Genomic DNA, 18,109 nt, shown 5'->3' with positions numbered 1-18,109 from the left:
ACTCACGTGTGACCGCAGCTCCCGATGGCCACGGGCTTGTAGTAGACCTCCAGGCAGATGGGGCAGCCATACTGCGTCTCCAAGCTGTCTGCGGAGGACGGAGAGGACTGGCTCTGGTGGCTGTGATGCTGCTGCTGCTGCTGCTGCTGCCGGTGCTGGGAGGACGACACCAGACTACGGAACATTGCCATGACCGCGACACAAGCCCCGTCACCTCCGCGGCTTCAGCAGGACATAAACACTAAACGTCATTCCTTCGCGCCGCCATATGACGTCACATTGGCGCCCCGCGTCACCGCGGCGACTCTTCTGACCTAGAAGGCATAAAACCAACTCATTTACAATAAATATAGCTCAGAACCGTGATATATTACATTTATTTAAAAAATGCGAGCAAAATATCCCCGACTGGTCAGTGGGGGAAGCAGTTTTCCTCTACCAATCGCTTAGTGAGGGCAAAGCTGCCATATTAAGTACTGGCAGGCTATGGAGGTCCGGATTAATAGACAGCCGCTGTGTATTATTCCCCTATGAGCGTGTGTGTGGCAAATCGTTATTATCTACAATGAAGCCACAATGAATCAATACTCCATATAGAAAGGCAGTGCTAGTATTTGGCCGCGGGCTCAGTCACTGGGCGGGCCCCTCACACGTGACGTCATCTGTTGCCGCCGGAAATAGCTGTCATCTGCTGGAAGTACACGCTAGTGGAGCTGCTGCAATGTGTGAAGTCGGGGACGGGAATTATGTGGATATGGGGAGAGAGGAGAAGAGTGCCAGGTGCGAAGAGAGATGTCCACAAGATCATTCACTGGGAAAGCTCAGTGCCAGGACTCCCCTAGGCTGATCACTTGTCTTGTATCCGTAGGTTGGGGCAGACATGCATGAAGTGCAAGGAAGGATCTGCTGTCCTCATCATACGTGTGGGAGATGCCTTCTGCAAGTAAGAGAAAATGACATGGTACCAGTGCAACGATACAGAACAGAGGTCCAGGTCAAACCGAAAGCTGCAGATGTGTACTATGGTGAACGCATACATTGCACAATACTGCCCGTGGTATCCTCAGCGCCCAGAACAGCCAGTCACAGACCTACCGATACCTTACTATTGATGTTAGCCGTAGAGAGCAGAAGAAGAGTAAAGAAATCAGGCAATACCTTTTTGACACTAAGTATATGGTGAGCTTTCAAGAATACTAGTTCTCTTCTTCTGGCATGGTGTTGTACATGGAAAAGAAAATTCACAGCATTTTATACACACTAGGCAGTGATCATGAAAGGATATATTAAAAAAGAAGCTTTAACACAACAGAATGATAAAGGCACAGACCTCTTATTTACAACCGGATAGTAATAGACTTTAAACTTGTAAGACAATAGAGATCTTATCTGCTTGTGGCCTCCAGGTCAGAGAGGGAGTCATGAACCAGTCATGGATGGATGCTATGATGATTTTAAAACTGACTTTGTCAGCATTGTGAATAATTTCAGTACTTTACGAAACTTTATTTCACATTAACTGGCTCCCTGGGGGAGGGAACAGAAGGTGTGGATAGAGATGGATTGTCATTGGAGCTCCTGCTCTGGTTCCCCTGATTCCTCCTCTTCAGTTAACCCTGGAGAAAAGCTTCATTCCAAATTTCTCCATCTTTCTATAGTATTGGTGAACTCAGGACGCCAATACGATTAAAACCTGTGATACAGCAGGGATCAATAAGTTACTGCTTAAATTGTCATGTTGGCACTTTGTGACATATAAGTGGGTTTTGGTTTTAGTTTGGGCAATCTGTCTCAAAGGTTCACCATCACTGCCCTAGGGTGTATAAAATTTTCTGTTTCACACGTTTTACTATTATGTTCAAAAACTCACGATCAAATATACTTCACATCAGAAAGGTATTGCCCGGTTTCTTCACTATTCTGATCCTTTAATATATCCTGTCCTACTTTCTCAGTTCCATTTACATAGACGGATATAAAAGAGATAAGTAGACAAGAAGACGGTGCACTGTTTGAGTCTAGGTATAGAAGTTCAAAGGTATAAATAGGTTTGCCTCTCACCTGCTAGTAGAAAATAGGCCTATCCTGTGCCACTAAAAAAATGAGACGAAAAAGGGTATTTTGCTGAAAATGCTTAATGTACAGAATTTTAACGGACTACATGAATCGATTCTACAATTAAAACTACTTCGAAAGTTCCATTGGCAGTGAAATTCCAGCCTTTTCTACTTCATTTTTTGCTGACTATAGTTCCATCTACAGCGTTTATTCTTAGGATTTAAATTTTAGTATCCTGAGCACTTTCCGTTTTCTACCTCTAGGTCCTGTTTTAAAGACTATTTTATACACAAATTCCGAGCCATGCTGGGGAAGAACCGAATCGTGTATCCAGGGGAGAAGGTAAATGTGGCCATTGGTCTGGTAGTTATTTGATGATAAAATAAAATCAACAGGCTCAGTTCTAAAATGCTATTGTAAGATTGTCCATCATGGGGTTAGGGTTCCAACAGAAATTAATCAGCCTATGGCCATGTGTCAACAGGTGCAAGGACAAAACTAGAGGCAACAATTCAGGTAGGTCCTAAAATGCCAATGTCCAGCACCTCAAAGACATTTTCTTTTATTGAATACTTTTAAAATGTAAAAGGCAGAATTCCTTATCTTCTTTGTGTGTAGCTTTATTCATAAAGTATAATCCTGCACGGAGTATACTTCAGTATTTCAAAATAAATCCTGGTAGAGTACCTGATCCAAACTTTGACCACGTGATAACTCGAGTTAATGGCTCTAAAAACTCATCTGTTAGGGTGTTTTTTCATGATTTTTCATGTCCATATGCATTCCACGATTTTCACTAGTGGCAACCCAATGCTTTGCTTTCTATGTACTTATTCAGAATTCAGACAAAAACAACTGCATCTATACTGTCTGTTATTTTTCTCAGATGTTCCTAGGCAGCCTTTTTTGCCAACCATTCTTCTTTTTTTTTTTTTTTTTTTTTTTTTTTAAATCCGTTGTATTTCTAGTTGTAAATCACAACATATGCGAATGTAGTAGAAAACTGTAGTTAAGTAAGTTAATCCAGAAACAATATATCCCACATAACTTGAGGGCAGTGCTGGGGTCCTGGGTTCAAATCCCATCCAGGTCAACATCTGCAAAGAGTTTTAATGTTCTCTCTGTGTTTGTGTGGGTTTCCTCTGGGTCCTCCTGTTTCTTCCCACACTCCAAAACATACTGGTAGTGTGATTAGATTGTGAGCCCCATTGGGGACGGGGACTGATTTGGCAAGTTCTGTGCATCGCTGTATAATGCGTGCGCTATATAAATAAAGAATTATTATTATTAAAAGAATTATGATTTCAAACAAGTGGGTTTTTGGGATAGGAGCATACATGTCTACTGGTGTACAGGCAGTCCCCGGGTTACATACAAGATAGGGTCTGTAGGTTTGTTCTTAAGTTGAATTTGTATGTAAGTCGGAACTGTATATGTTATCATTGTAATCCCAGACAGAACTTTTTTGGTCTCTGTGACAATTGGGTTTTAAAAATGTTGAATTGTCATAAGAACCAGGATTAACACTAAAGCTTCATTACAGACACCTGTGATAACTGTTACACCTGTTTATTGTAGCCTAGGACTAAAGTAGAATAAATTACCAAAATCCCGAGGTCCGTTTGTAACTAGGAGTCGTATGTAAGTCGAGTGTTCTTAAGTAGGGGACCGCCTGTATTTATCAAGGATCACGTCATAGACCTTGGAAGTCTTATTTTCAAAGGTGATCATGAAAAGATATCAATAGAATAGGAACATAATTTCCATCCCATAAGTTCCTTTGGAATCCTGGTATCCTCTGGGGTGTATTAGGAGAATGCTGCAGGCACAGTAAACTGTGAGGTTGAACAGTGAATACCATAAAAACAAAACAAACTGATGTCTCTGTTTCAGGTTCTCCTGGCTTACTCTGGTGGACCATCCTCAAGTGCTATGATTCAGCAAGTCCAAGAGGTCAGAATTTTCAGTATTTTTACCATACATCATTATACCTTACTTCATGTTAATACATACTGGCTGATAATGAGGTACCAGTTCTAGGTTGTTTGGGCTCATACATTTGGCCATCACGAAGGGATGTCATATCTTTATATGTAGCCACATTGAATTAAAGATGCAATGTTATTCTATAGTGTGACATGTTGCTAGGATATAACTATTGTATATACTAGAGTATAAGCCGACCCAAGTATAAGCCGAGGCCCCTAATATTACCACCAAAACCTGGGAAAACCTATTGACTTGAGTATAAGCCGAGGGTGGGAAATGCATTGGTCACAGCCCACCCCCCCAGTATATAGCCTGCTGGACCCTGCCAGCACATATCCCCCCAGTATATAGCCAGCAGCGGGAGAAGCCTGAAAGGTGAGTTTTGATATATTTTATTCACTCGAGTATAAGCAGAGTTTGGGTTTTCAGCACCTTTTTCTGTGCTGAAAAACTAGGCTTATACTCGAGTATATATGGTATATATTTGTTGGGGTCTGACCTCTGAAACTTAACTGCAAATTAGGTGACTAGGATCTGCAGCTTTATAATATCATTACTTTAATTTCTCTACTCACTTGTGTTTAATGTGTTTTCCAGGGTTTAAGTCGTGATGCTCCTAAAAAGTTGCGCTTTATACCTGGCATCCTGTTTATAGATGGTGAGTGAGAAGTGAAGGATTAGAGGAAGACATCTGTCAGCCTTTTCTTTGGGATGAATAAATGGAAATGTCTCTGCTTCTCTGTAATGTTAATGTCACCCAGCCTACTGGCGTCTGTTCCTTTTGTATCATTTTGTGCACTCATTGTATCTCTATTGTGTTACAGAAGGTGCAGTGTGTGGTCAAAGTTGGGAGCAGAGGAAACAGAATGTTTCTGAAATAAAGCAAGTTTTGCAGAAAACAAATTCTCCTTTCCATGTTGTGCCTTTAGAGGAGGTGAGAAATATTTCTCAACATTGATGCAGCTCTCCTAGATGTGTCCTAAAACACTAGTCAAAGTGTGAGTGGGCTATTGCCTGCTGCTCCTCTCAGTTGTCTACTATATACCGGTAATAATAATAATGGGAGCTGGTGCTATTAGAGCTGCTCAGTTTGTTCACTTGCGGGTGAAGTGTTTCATCAGGAAGGGCAAACTCTTGGGGACCAGACCCAATGGCATCAGAAGCTCTCTCCCGAAGTTATGTATAAAACTCCTCAATGTTTCCGCCTTTCTCTATCATTGTAGAAGACTAGCTGGTTTCTGCCATACAATAGCAGGCCCTATCCCCTTCTCTATCAGACCAATGCATACATACAGGGGCTTTACATATTGTAAGGAGGCAACCAACCAACTTTCTCCATGATGTGCAAGGGGGTGGAGGGCATATATGCTGGAAAGTCTGGATTGTTCTTCATGTCATGTCCTTCAATGGGTGCAACTCATGGAGGAATGTAGAGTAAAAAACACCTTATAACACCAGTGAACCTTATACTAACTGCTTGCACAAAGGTTTAATTAAACAAATGTCCAGGGCTACTACAGAGCACTGTGAACAGTTCAGCATTGACCGCCTGAGGGTAAGGGATGTGTATACAATGCTGGCATTTTGGGACACAGAGGGTTCTCTTTAAATCCAGCCCTTAGTCACATGATGCATTGACGTGATAGAGCATAAGATGCCAGAGTACCTAGAGCTCACCACCTTTATCTGTCTTGTAAACACCGGATCTCGGATCACAATGCTGCCTGAAGTAACCTGCATGGATTGTAGGAAGATCCACAATGCCGGATGAAAATGTTCTCTTCATTTGCCATATTAACTGACAATATAACTTTTAGGGGGGGAATACTGTGACCTAGAGTCGAATTGTTATTGTGAGTCATGAAGAAGTGACTGCACTCTCGGCAGGGAATCAATTGCTGAGGATGGAATATTTAGTAATATAACTGTAATACAATGTATCAGTATCTGGAATACTACATATTCTACATTGGTTTCTCTTGGCTGCAGGTTTTCTCTCTACCACAGTCTGTTCTGCAGTCGGCTACTTCAGTGAATCCTCAGCGTCCAGAGAATTACAAGCAGGCAGTGAACAGCTTTCTGGGACAGCAGAGGGCACATGAGGATGAGCTATCGGCCACTGCTGATGAGATGGCACAGCTTTGTGTTACTGCCAATGAATGCAGCAACACTTTGGCTAATGGCAGTACATGCAGCAGTCCTCCAACAGAGCTCACCTCTGCACTAATAGAGATCTTCAATTCAACCAGGACAATGACGGCAAAACTAGAGCTTCTGCATTCTCTTCGGTGAGTAGCATTGCTTGAGGATTCCGTAGTGTCTGATACCTATGCACTACATACTAAAGATTTTGATCTCTCGACAAATCAAATAACAAATTGAAGACCAGATAATTTGTAATTCTGACGGCTCTTAATGATCATAGCGACCTTAGTGGCCAATAAGCAGGTCTCCACCTGATATCAGAAATCTGTGATTAAACATTTGGCATGTAAATTTAATGTGTGGGTCCGCCTTGCTAGGTCAAATGTAACCTGTTTGGGAGTAAATCTTCTTATCCCATATGCCTGTACATTAGGAGTCACCTCATCATGCATGTGGCACGTACCTATGGATACTCCAAGGTGATGACTGGGGAAAGCTGTACACGACTCGCAGTGCGTCTGCTTGCCAACATTTCCCTAGGACGTGGGGCATTTTTACCCCTGGACACAGTAAGTATATTTCTCCTATAGCCATGTGAGTCACATGCTGTACACACCTATCTTAAACTAATTTTATTCTTGGCAGGGGTTCTCTGATAATCGCTACGGAAATGTTACTATTATTAGGCCCATGCGGGAATATTCACTTAAAGAAGTTTCCTTCTATAACAGGCTCTTCAATGTCCGCTCTGTTTTCATCCCCACAATGGAAACTAAGGTATAACTTATTGCATTATTTATTGAACTATTCAGCAGGGGAAGTATCGTGGTGGCATTTACTTGAGGTGGATGTGTGGCTTTTCTGGAGGGAGTAAGGGTGGCACAGTGACTTATTCGGGCAGATAAAGTAGCAAGATTCCTTCTCCAGGATAAAAGCTATACTTATGCACTCCCCAGGAGGAGGCTTTTGTTCAGATTTTGTGGACTGGCACAGTTTTTAAGATTTAGAGTTTTGGATTTTTATTTCTAGGCTCCTGAAAATAGCAGTATCCAGCACCTCTCTGAATCTTTCATCACCAAGCTGCAGACAGACTTCCCATCCACAGTCAGCACAATGTACAGGTAAATACTTTACTAAATATTGAAGCCCAAATATTTCTAGGCAAAGCTGGATGTGCTGTCTTATCAAAGGCATATCCACTATATATGCTCTCTGTAACATTGCATAATGGGGGTGGGGTCACCGCTTTACCTCACCCAACCCCTATTAAGGGAGATGCAATAATAATGTAGGGGGCAGTGGTCATTGGTTCAGATTGCAGCTTTCTTTGGTATTTTAAAGGTTTTATCTAGTGAAGGGGGGGGGGGGTTTACAGATGGATATCTTACTGCCAAATAGAATTTACATAGTTTAACATCTTACATTAGATTACATTATGGAGACAGGAAGTTTATCTCGGACATAGCAGGAATGCTCATCTTCTCTTGTGTACCCTCCTCCTGTGTTGCCATACATTCAATAATTGAAGATTTCCTTTTTTTTCAACATCCACAACTTTCGATGTATTTATTATATATTTAAATGATATAATATGATTTGAACATTATAGTTCTATCCATTCTCTAGCATATTTTTAATCCTGTCAGACTGTGCCTATGAATATTACATACAATTTGAGATAGATCTCCAAGGTCACTTTCTTGTAATGAAAAAGGTTGTTGGAGCATTTCCTCAGATCAACAATAGTGATTATTTTTCCACAGGACAGACCTATTTAATAAAGACTCTAATTTGTTAGTGTCCTATAGATTATTCTGTGGCATGAATATTTTTTTTTACTTTTAGAACCGGTGAGAAGCTAAATATTTCCAAGAAGCAGATTGCAGAAGAAAATGTCACACAAGAAAGATGTCTGATCTGCATGTGCATTTTGGACGTAGGTGTTGGTAAGTATTCTGGGTCAAATTTTCTTTTGTCCTATTAGTTAAACCAGCCTAGATCAAGAATCCCTTACCGTCCTTTCTCAAGTTATGTTGCTCTTGAAGAAGTGAAGTGTTCATTGTGATATGTATATGTGTATTTTATATGTATGCTTTGTGACAGGTGAAGCCTCTGCCTTCTGTGCTACACAAGTATCTCAGAATCTCTCTCAAAAGCGGCAAAACCAAAATGCTGAACTTTTAAGTGACACCGAGAACAAATGCTGCAACAGAGGACAGTGTTGTGACAGGTCAACGTCTTGTTCCAGCAGGTGAATGTTGCACTTTGTTGTCTAGTGTATGATTGACTTAACAGCTATGCTCATGTGTAAAGCCACAATGCTGATCTTTACTTACAACCAATGTCTGTCAGCTCTAGTGTTCCCAGGCCACAAGACGTCTTGCCTTTATTGTGCTACAGTTGCAGAGTGACTGTCAAGGATGTGGTAAGTGGAATCTTAGGCCAATAGCCAAAATTCATGGGCTCACAAATTTCTCAGATTTAGAAAGGTCCGAGCCTGCTGAAATAAACAGCTCAAAGGGGTTCCCCCGATGTTGGCTGCGTCACACCTGACCATAGTTTGTGCAGGTATTGCAGCTCAGCTGTATTGAAATAAATGGAGCTTAACAGCCATCTATCACCAAGATGAAAGATTCTATGCAAATGAGCCTGGGGGCCCCTCAGGCTCATTTGCATACAGTCCTTAATCCTGGTGGTAAATGCCCTTTAAGGCCTTGATTGCATTCTGTTTGATATTGGTGGATAAGCATCAGCTACGTCTGTCCATAGAAAATGTGCTGTGGGCATATGGCAGCTTAAAGCAGGGTGCAAGCAGCGCGGTTTGAACGTGCCCAATAGTAACTGATGGCCTTAATGTATGCCTTTGTTGGGTTTGTAATGGATGAATTTTTTTTTTTTTTTTTTTTTATAACCTTTTTTTATTGGGAAATATAGGCAGGTACATATGTCTGGCATTATCAACATTATGCATATTCTTTTTACAACAAAATAACATACAGTTTGTGTTACATATTTCGTATGTTGATATCCAGTCGTCGTTTTTCCCCTCTCTCCATTTTTCCATTTTCCTCCTATTTGTTCCCTTATGAAGGTGCTTTATGCACCGTTAGGTATTGTTGAACAGTCTTGAATTATTTCGTCCAGGTTATATTATTTCTTTTGTCTAACTAAACATGTATATTTCTGTAACCCGTAACATGAGAAAGAAAAAACACATAGCAAGAGCTAGACAATCCTGTAACATGGGTTATAAAGTGACCTGTACTATTTTTGTGGCATTTGTGACTCTATAGCCTTTAATCTCTTCGGTCATGTACCATGAGGAATATTGGAACTTTCGCATAAGCTCACTAATTTCACTGGTAGACATGTGGTTAGTGATGAATTTCCGCCACTTGCGAAAGAAATTTTTGATTTTTTTGTCTCCTTTGCTCTCCGCCTCTACTTTGTCAATATGTAGATATAGCTTAGTCTGATCCATAACCTCTGTGAGTGTCGGGAGCGTTGGTTCTAACCAGTGGTTTAATAAACATCGTTTGGCTACCAGTAATAGGATGTGTATTATTGGTGATATTGTAATCTCTGTTTCCTCTCCCTCTTCTTGTGGTGCTATGGAGTGAAAGAGGAAAGCAAGTGGTTGTAATGGGATAGGTGTTACGTAGTGTTCTGTTATAAAAGTTTGTAAATCTTTCCAGAAGGTTTGTGTCGAGGGGCAGGTCCATATAGAGTGATAAAGGTCTGTTAGTGGTTTGTTACACTTGGGGCACGCCGTAATTCTCTCCGGTCTGGTGTCTGAGGCTGGAATGTTGAATGCGTACGTCGCGTTGTGCATTAGTTTAAAAAAAGTTTCTCTCCATTTTTCACTTACTATATGTTTCCTTATTGTCGCCCATCCTTGTAGAATTCTTGCGGACGTTTCAGTCGTCCTTAATCTCTTCTCCCAATATGGGAATTGTAAAGCTATTTCTGTATTATCTATTTCTGGTGTCAATAGAGTGTATAAGAGAGATATCGTTCGTTTGGCGTTCGGGCCCCCTATGATAGTGTCCACTTTGTTTGTCATAAGTTCTCCTGCTAAGTTTCTCAGTCTGGCTGAGCAGTAAGCCTTCAGTTGTGCATATTGGAACTCTTGTCTTGGCGGTAGGTGAAATTCTGTGTGTATTTCATTTAGTGTTTTAAGTCTTGGTTCTGTTGGATGTATTAGTTGTTGTAATCGATGTATTCCCTGGGTTCGCCAGGGTATGAAAAATCTATTGTGTTGTCCCGCCGGGAACTCTGGGTTGTCCCATAGGGTGAGGTGTTTTGAGATTTGATAAGACAATTGGTGTTTTTTCCTCAGTATCTTCCATGTTGAAATCGTGTCTCTAAGCAATAATGATTGTTTGGCCGCCTGTGGTAACTTCCCGTAAGGGATGTGTAAGGCTGCTATTAGTCCGCAAGGGTGTAAGAGCTCCTGTTCTAGTTTGGTGTTGGAGTAGTGGTTAGTGTCATTTAGCCAGTCTGCCAGGTGTCTGGTTAGGCACGCCAGGTTATATCTTTTAATGTCTGGCAAGTTTAGGCCTCCAAGGTGTTTTCGGTATGTGAGTTTTTGTAAGGCAATGCGAGGTCTCTTTCCCTGCCATATAAATGTTGTGAATGCTTTATTTAGTTCTCTAACATCCTGGGATTTTAATAGTAATGGCAGGGTTTGCATGGGGTATAATAGTCTGGCGAAACTGATCATTTTTATTAAGTGTACTCTCCCCGATATGTTGAGTGGTAGGGTTTCCCAACGCTTCAGTTCGGTTTTGATTTTTGAGAAAATTGGAGGGTAATTGAGTTTGTATAGGGATGATGGTGCCTTACCTATGTTTATTCCCAGATATTTAATGTGTTCACTGGCTATGTTGAGGTTATATGACTTCATACGGGCCTGATCTGAAAAAGTGAACGGGTCTAAAAGCAGGATCTCGCTCTTTGACGTGTTGATTGTAAAACCTGATACAGCTCCGAACTGTTGTATATGTTGTAAGATTTTGGGTATGTTTGTTATCGGGTCAGTTATGAATAGTAGTATGTCGTCTGCGAATAGTGCGTTCGTGGCTCTCTCAGATCCTACTCTTATGCCCGGATTTATGGCCGGATTCCTCAGCATCCTTGCCAATGGTTCAATTGCCAAGTTAAAAAGTAATGGTGAGAGTGGGCATCCCTGTCTCGTTCCCCTGTTTAGTCGGAATCTCGTTGTCAGGTATCCCGGTGAGTATACGGCCGCTGTCGGATTCCTATATAGGGCTTTCATTAATGATCGGAATGGGCCCTGTATTCCGTACCTATCTAGGACCTGGTCCAGCCATCCCCATCTGACTTTGTCGAAGGCTTTTTCTGCATCGAGTGTTAATAGGATTCTTTTGCCCGATGTTGGTGACTGCACTCTTACCCTGTCTAAAACCGCCAGGACTCGCCTGACATTTGCTACCGCTGCTCTATTTTTGATAAAGCCTACCTGCGGTTCCTCTATCAGGCTGGGCATTAGGAGCGACAGTCGGTCTGCCATTATTTTTGCTATCAGCTTAAGGTCTTGGTTAATTAGGGATATGGGTCTGTATGAATTTGTCTGCATGGGGTCTCTTCCTGGTTTTAGCAGTACTTTGATGTAAGCCAAATTAGCATAAGGTGTGAGTTGTGTGCCTTTCAGTAGTGCATTATAGTATCCCGCTAAAACCGGTGATATTTGTTCTCTCAGGCCTTTATATGCCTCTGCCGGGAATCCGTCAGGTCCTGGCATTTTGCCTAATGCCAGTCCCTTTATGGCTGCTGATACTTCTTCGTGTGTGACCTCCGCATTGAGGGCCCCTCTTTGGTCGTCAGTCAGTCTTGGTAGTTGTAGTTGGGATAGATATGTTTCCCCTTTTTGATTGTCATAGGGTTCTGAATCTGAGTAGAGGTCTGCATAGTATTGGCGAAATGTGTCCAGCACCTCTCGCGGATTTTCCTGTATTAGTCCAGATTCTCTTTTGAGTTTTTGTATATATGTGGCTGGCCTACGGCCTTTTGCCAGGTTGGCCAGTATTCTGCCCGCCTTATTTCCGAACCGGAATAGGTTCGCTTGTTTTTTGATCTGTGTATGGTGGCCCTGCTGTTCTAATAAAGTCTCATGTTGGGATTTTGCAACCTTCCAGCGTTCTAAGGCTTGGGGTGTTGGTGTGATTAAGTATGAGGTGTAAGCGTTTTGGAGTGTCGTACTACTGTCGTGCAATCTTTTTCTGGCCTGCTTTTTAGCCCTTCCTACATGTCTCTGTATTTGGTCCCGAATGACCGTTTTGGCTGCTTCCCAATGTACCGTTGGGTTGTCTTTTGTAGATGCGTTGTGGAATTCAAATTCGGTCCACCAGCCCTTCAGCAATTTCAAGAAGGCTTCATCTTGCGTCATGTATGACGGAAAGCGCCAGATGTAGTCAGTGCCTTTTTTGTGCAAGGGAGTTAGGATCATGCTCACCGGGGCATGATCTGACACTACTATGTTTTCAATGCTGGTGTGTTCTATTCTGTCTAGTAAGGTCCTGTTAACCAATATGTGATCTAACCTAGACCACCCATCATGGGCATCTGAGTAAAAAGAATATTCCCTGCCTTCAGGATTTTCATTTCTCCAGCTGTCAATAAGGCCTAAGTCTGTTGTCAGCGCGGCTAAGTCAGTCTGTGTCTGCGTATGTGTTTGGTATATGTTGTCTCGCCGTGATCTGTCCTCCCAGTGATTCATTACTTGATTAAAGTCGCCTGCTACTACTATTTGTTCAGACATGTCTAGCGCTAATCGTTCCATCAGCTTGGAGTAAAAATGCTGTTGCTCCGTGTTAGGGGCGTACACGTTGTGTATGCTTATTTCTCCTGCTGGTGTGTCTAAAACCGCGTGAAGTACCCTATGATCTTCTGAGACTGAGTGGGATTTTATCGATATGGCTGAGCTTTTGTTTATTAACAACATGACACCTCCTCGCCTATTAGATTCTGCGGAGCCTATGGCTTCGGCTACCCACATGCGTTTCATGTATTTGGTTTCTGCAGTTAGCAGGTGCGTTTCCTGTAATACTGCCACATCTGCGTGTAAGGATTTCAGATGTCTCAGTACCATGGAACGTTTTTGTGCTGATCGGAGACCCTTGACATTCCATGTGATTATTGTTACTGTCATGACGGCTGTAGTGTAAATGATTTGTCTGTCTTGTTTCCCCCTGTATCTTTTCCTATTGCCGTTACCTGTCCCTTGGATTTATCTATCTCTTGCAAACTGAAATTAACATTCTTTAACATTAACAATTCTTTCATCAGTAACATATTTAGTACTATCAAAATATAGAACAGTGACATTTTTATAGTCACCCAGGTCCACGGATGTGAACCAGTAAAGTAGCCTTTCATCGACTTCCTAATTTTCCGTCCAGTGGTAGAAGCAGTTCACCCTCTAAGTGTCCGTGACCCAACATTGCTGCTTTCTAGGTTTCCCCTATCTGGGTGATCTTTCGGCGCGTTGGGGTTTCCGCGTTGACGTACTTGGTAGTGGTGGTCTTTGGTCGCGTCTCTGCGGTGATCTTTGAGTGCGTTGCCCTCCTTCGGGGTTTTGCCAGCTCGGTAGCAATTCCAGTGCTGACTCCGCCATATTGGGATCTGTGAAGGTTTGTGTCATTCCGTCTGGGGTAAGCACTCTTAAGGTCGCCGGATATAGTAATTGGAATTTCCATTGTTTTTTAAAAAGTGTTGAGCAAAGTGGGCTAAATGCTTGTCTCTTTTTGGTCAGTTCTGCCGAGTAGTCCGCAAACAGCAGTAGTCTGGTTTTTTCAATTATGAGAGGTTCTCGCCTCCCACGATATGCTCTCAGGATCGCTTCTTTATCAGCATAATCGAGATATTTTGCTATCGCTTGTCTCGGACGTTCTTCCCCCGCTGCTTGTCTCGCTGAGGGGGACCGCGGGGCTCTCGGCGGGCCTATCCTGTGAGCTCGCTCCACTTTTAGCGGGCCTTTTAGTCCTAAGCTGTTTGGCAGTTTTTCCGCAAAGATTTGGTGTAGTTGTGAGATGGTGATCGTTTCTGGCAAGCCCACTATTCTGAGATTGCTCCTGCGTGACCTGTTTTCTAGGTCGTCTATTTTTTCCGCCATTTTTTCTGATTCTGTGTTTACTGTCGTTATCTTTGTTAGTGCCGTTGCTAGATCATCTTCTAGTATAGAGATGCGTCTTTCTGCTTCTTCTAGGCGGTTTGCATGTGAATCAATTTCCAGTTGTATGGCCTGTAGAGTATCTTCTATTGCTGTGGATACAGTTTCTTGTATGCTTGGTGCTATCTTTTTGGCCACCTCTTTGGCTAGTTTCTTATAGTTGATAGGGAGTTTGGTCGCATGCTGTGAGCTGGCATCTGACTCTGCCTGTTCTTCTTCTGACATTTCTCCCCCTTGAGAACGCGGTGGCGCCATTATTGTTGTTGGGTGTTTGTATGGCTCCTTGTAATGCAGGCGTTTTACTTTTAGCTGCTGTGTCTATTACTGTGTAGGGGCTGGCTTGGGTACACTAGCTATATAAGCTCTGTTTTGCGCTATGTGTCTTTCCTTCCTTGCTTGTGGGCCTGGGCAGCACGTGTCACCTCCCTGTTGCTGCGCTGCTGCTGTCTGATGTCTCCTGCCCAGGTGCTGTTCTCTCCTATCCCAGGTCTTTGGTTTACTGGGACTGTGTGGTGTGGGTCGGTACCTGGTTGAGAGCAGCTGCGCCTCTCCTTCGGGTTCTGCGAGCGCCACGTGTCTCTGCTGCCTCCGCGCCACGCCGCCGCCACTTCCGGTCTGCGCTATCTCCTGTCCCTCCGGTGCCGTTCTCCAGCCTCCGGTTAGTGTCCCAGCCAGTTTTCTGCCCCCGGCAGTGATTTGGGTGCCCGATTTTAGGCTCGGGTGTCGGAGCTCCACTTCTCTGCTTCCTCACATGGCGGGGCCGGAACCGGAAGTCGTAATGGATGAATTTACTGTTTTTCAAACCATTGACAAACTTTCTGAATTCACAACCTTGTTCAAAAACTAGTGCATGTCAGTGATCTCTAATCTGAAAACGTGGAGTTCCTGCTGCTGGGAACTTCACCAAATCAAATGTGTGGCGTAGGTTGGTTTTCTCTGCAGTGCCACCACACTGGTGGCTCTAGTTTTCTAATCACTTAGAGGGGTTGTCCCAGCTTTAAAAAAAAATAAATAAATAAATAAAATAATAATGGGGGCTATAAAAACAAACTTCTGATACTTCCCTCCTATGGTGCTTCTGTTCACCCATAGCACAGTCTGTCACCTTCTTACAGAGGCCCGCGCTCCCGTCCTGACCACTGCTGTGCGGCTGCTACAGAATAAGTTTCAATGTGTAGCAAGTACACAGCAGTGGTCAGGATGGGGGTATCGGCCTCTCTAAACATGTCAGCAGTGATAGGTTGCACAAGGCTGGCAATGGCAGACATTTGCTGCCGCATAACCATTCTTAAATTCTTCTGTATTCATTTGTTTATAAATCTTTTCCACATTAAATCTACAACGGTATTGGGCTGTGATCTGGCCTCACAAATTGCATCCAGATCACAGCCCCTCAAGAGGTCTATTACATCCGGTGTCTCATTGCAACATAGCAGGGTGGCTGCACCACAAAAGAAGGTTTGGCTCGTATTGTGGGGCAGCCTCCCAGCTCTCTATGGAGATTGGAAGGGTAAAGCGCTCCTCACCCTTCCCATCTCCACCCAACTGGGGTGTAGTACACTCTAGAGCTAAAGGAATAACGGGTGTGGTTTAGATGTAATTGTCTTTATTATGAAGTGAAAATATATTGTTAGTGGGACCCTTTTCATGTTGTCTTTGTACTAGGTATCTGTCAGCACCTTCCCTCCATATATCCTGCAAGAGGCTGAGCACAGGAGACGCAGGTGAGGAAACTTGGAATGTCTAATCTACGTTATAAGCTACACGTTGAGCTTAATATCAGGGGACTATGGCCCAGTTACTTGTAGAATGTACAGTGCCCTCACTATGATCAGAAGTCCTAATTTACCTCTTCATCCCTGTGGTTTAGGATGGAGATGAGAAAGGAGATACAAGACTTTCTGCTGGATGAAGGTTCTGAAAATCTGTGAGAGAACTGGACACATTCTTGTATAAGGAGGAGGCAGCGGCCGGCAGGACTTTTTTTTTTTTAAACTTCTATTTTTAATTGGACGATTATTTATTAATTTTATCATGTTATATGCTACAGTAAAATAGTTTTATATTACAGTCTCTGTTGTGCAAATGGATCTATGACTACTATTTACAATCCCTTTAGGATTATAGCGCAGCCACTTTCTGAAAGCATCTAAATGTGAGAGAAAATCTGTGTTGCACCTGTGGTAGCGTGGCCATCACTAATGTGTAAACTGCATGCCATCCAATGAGTGGGATGCTACGCTTTTTAAATAGGTTGTTCTCTTTTATGCAGATAGAGGTAATATGTCAGGTTCTGTAAACGTCTGCAATTCTTTAAAGTACCGTATTTTTCAGACTATAAGGCGCACTAAAAATCCCTAGATTTTCTCAGAAATCAAAGGTGCGCCTTATATATGAACCTTACAGACAACTGTGCAACTGTGCACAGGTCTGCCACCTGCTGGTCATTCATCCTTATAATCCAGTGCGCCTTATATATGAACCTAGACGGTTTAGCAGGCATTTATTGATGGTATGCCTTATAGATCGGCAAATACTGTATATAATGTCTCCATTCACTAACAGCAAGCACATATCACTTGCAAAGCCTGAGAACCTGTACAGAAGCAGTTATTCTAACAGATGAGATGCTTATATACCCAAGCATTTAGCCAACAGAGTGAGATTTGCGATGCTTAGGTATTTGGTGCATGGCTAAGCAAAGCTAGATTTATACTAGTTTTCAGCCATTAGATAAAAAAAGAAGTTTACAGCCAGTCATTGACTGAACATCAAGGTTTTAACAGTGTTAAAAAGTATGAAAGTGTCATAGGTATTGCCTTTTACTATAACACCTGAAGATGCAGGGATAAGCTGGCAGCAGTGACCAGCATGTTGAAAATTCATGTATTTATGGTTGCAGATTGTATGAGTAGTTTCATTATTCCAGTATCGGAATGCTGTAGTACAGACCTTGCAATCATTCAGCAGATTACCCTGTCATTGTTTCTGTTATGTCAGAAAGAAGTGCCTTCATTTGTTCCCACCATACATAATAGCTATTGCCACCACTATGAGACTGATCTGCAGACTGGAGCCATTCTACCAAAGTCCCCACCTAGTGGTAGAAGCAGGGAGTGCAGGATTTTACAGGATAAACTTTACTTGATTAAAGGAAACCTACCACTTGTAGTGGCAGGTTTCCGATGGAAATACCGGGCACCAGCTCAGGGTGAGCTGGTGGCGGAGCTTATTTTAGTTAGTGTTTTAAACCGCGGTATCGCGGTTTAAAACACTTTTTAAACGTTATAGCCGGCGCAGGCAGGTACGCGCTCGGCGCTTACCGTGCACGCGGCTCTCATTCACTTCCTATGTAGCCGCGTGCACGGTAAGCGCCGAGCGCGTACCTGCCTGCGCCGGCTATAAAGTTTAAAAATTGTTTTAAACCGCGATACCTCGGTTTAAAACACTAATTAAATAAGCTCCGGCACCAGCTCACCCTGAGCTGGTGCCCGGTATTTCCATCGGAAACCTGCCACTACAAGTGGTAGGTTTCCTTTAAGTGAGTTTCTCTAGCAAACTAACTGTTTGCCTAAAAAAAAAAGCCAGTGAACAAAATAATTAGTAATATAAATGTAACTTTTTTTTTTGTGCCTGAAAAATCTCTAGTCTCATTCAAACAACCATGGTCTGCCTGTGAATCCCAGAGTATGTGTGGCTGGTGTTCACAAACTGAGCATGGTCCCA

At 42.7% G+C, this 18,109-nt stretch overlaps 2 protein-coding genes across 2 annotated transcripts in view; one reads left to right on the top strand and one right to left on the bottom strand.

Annotated features, from left to right (window-relative positions):
* RNF166 (ring finger protein 166) overlaps positions 1-313 on the bottom strand; it is a 29,197-nt gene extending 28,884 nt beyond the window's left edge. The window contains exon 1 of the mRNA XM_072117473.1: positions 7-313. Coding sequence (XP_071973574.1) covers positions 7-191 — 185 coding nt within the window. The 5' untranslated portion in view covers positions 192-313. The remainder of the gene's footprint in view (positions 1-6) is intronic.
* On the top strand, positions 209-16,366 carry CTU2 (cytosolic thiouridylase subunit 2). The gene is made up of 15 exons (XM_072117471.1): positions 209-780; positions 869-943; positions 2,322-2,400; positions 3,952-4,011; positions 4,645-4,705; positions 4,872-4,981; positions 6,037-6,335; positions 6,626-6,761; positions 6,838-6,969; positions 7,222-7,313; positions 8,038-8,138; positions 8,296-8,443; positions 8,545-8,617; positions 16,049-16,107; positions 16,254-16,366. Exons 1-15 carry the CDS (start codon positions 722-724, stop codon positions 16,312-16,314), a joined length of 1,545 nt encoding a protein of 514 aa, XP_071973572.1. The 5' UTR covers positions 209-721; the 3' UTR covers positions 16,315-16,366.
* The last annotated feature ends 1,743 nt before the right edge of the window (positions 16,367-18,109 follow it).

This window comes from Engystomops pustulosus, chromosome 7 (assembly GCF_040894005.1).
Source record: "Engystomops pustulosus chromosome 7, aEngPut4.maternal, whole genome shotgun sequence".
NCBI lineage: Eukaryota > Metazoa > Chordata > Amphibia > Anura > Leptodactylidae > Engystomops > Engystomops pustulosus.
This window is presented reverse-complemented; position numbering and strand designations above follow the sequence as displayed.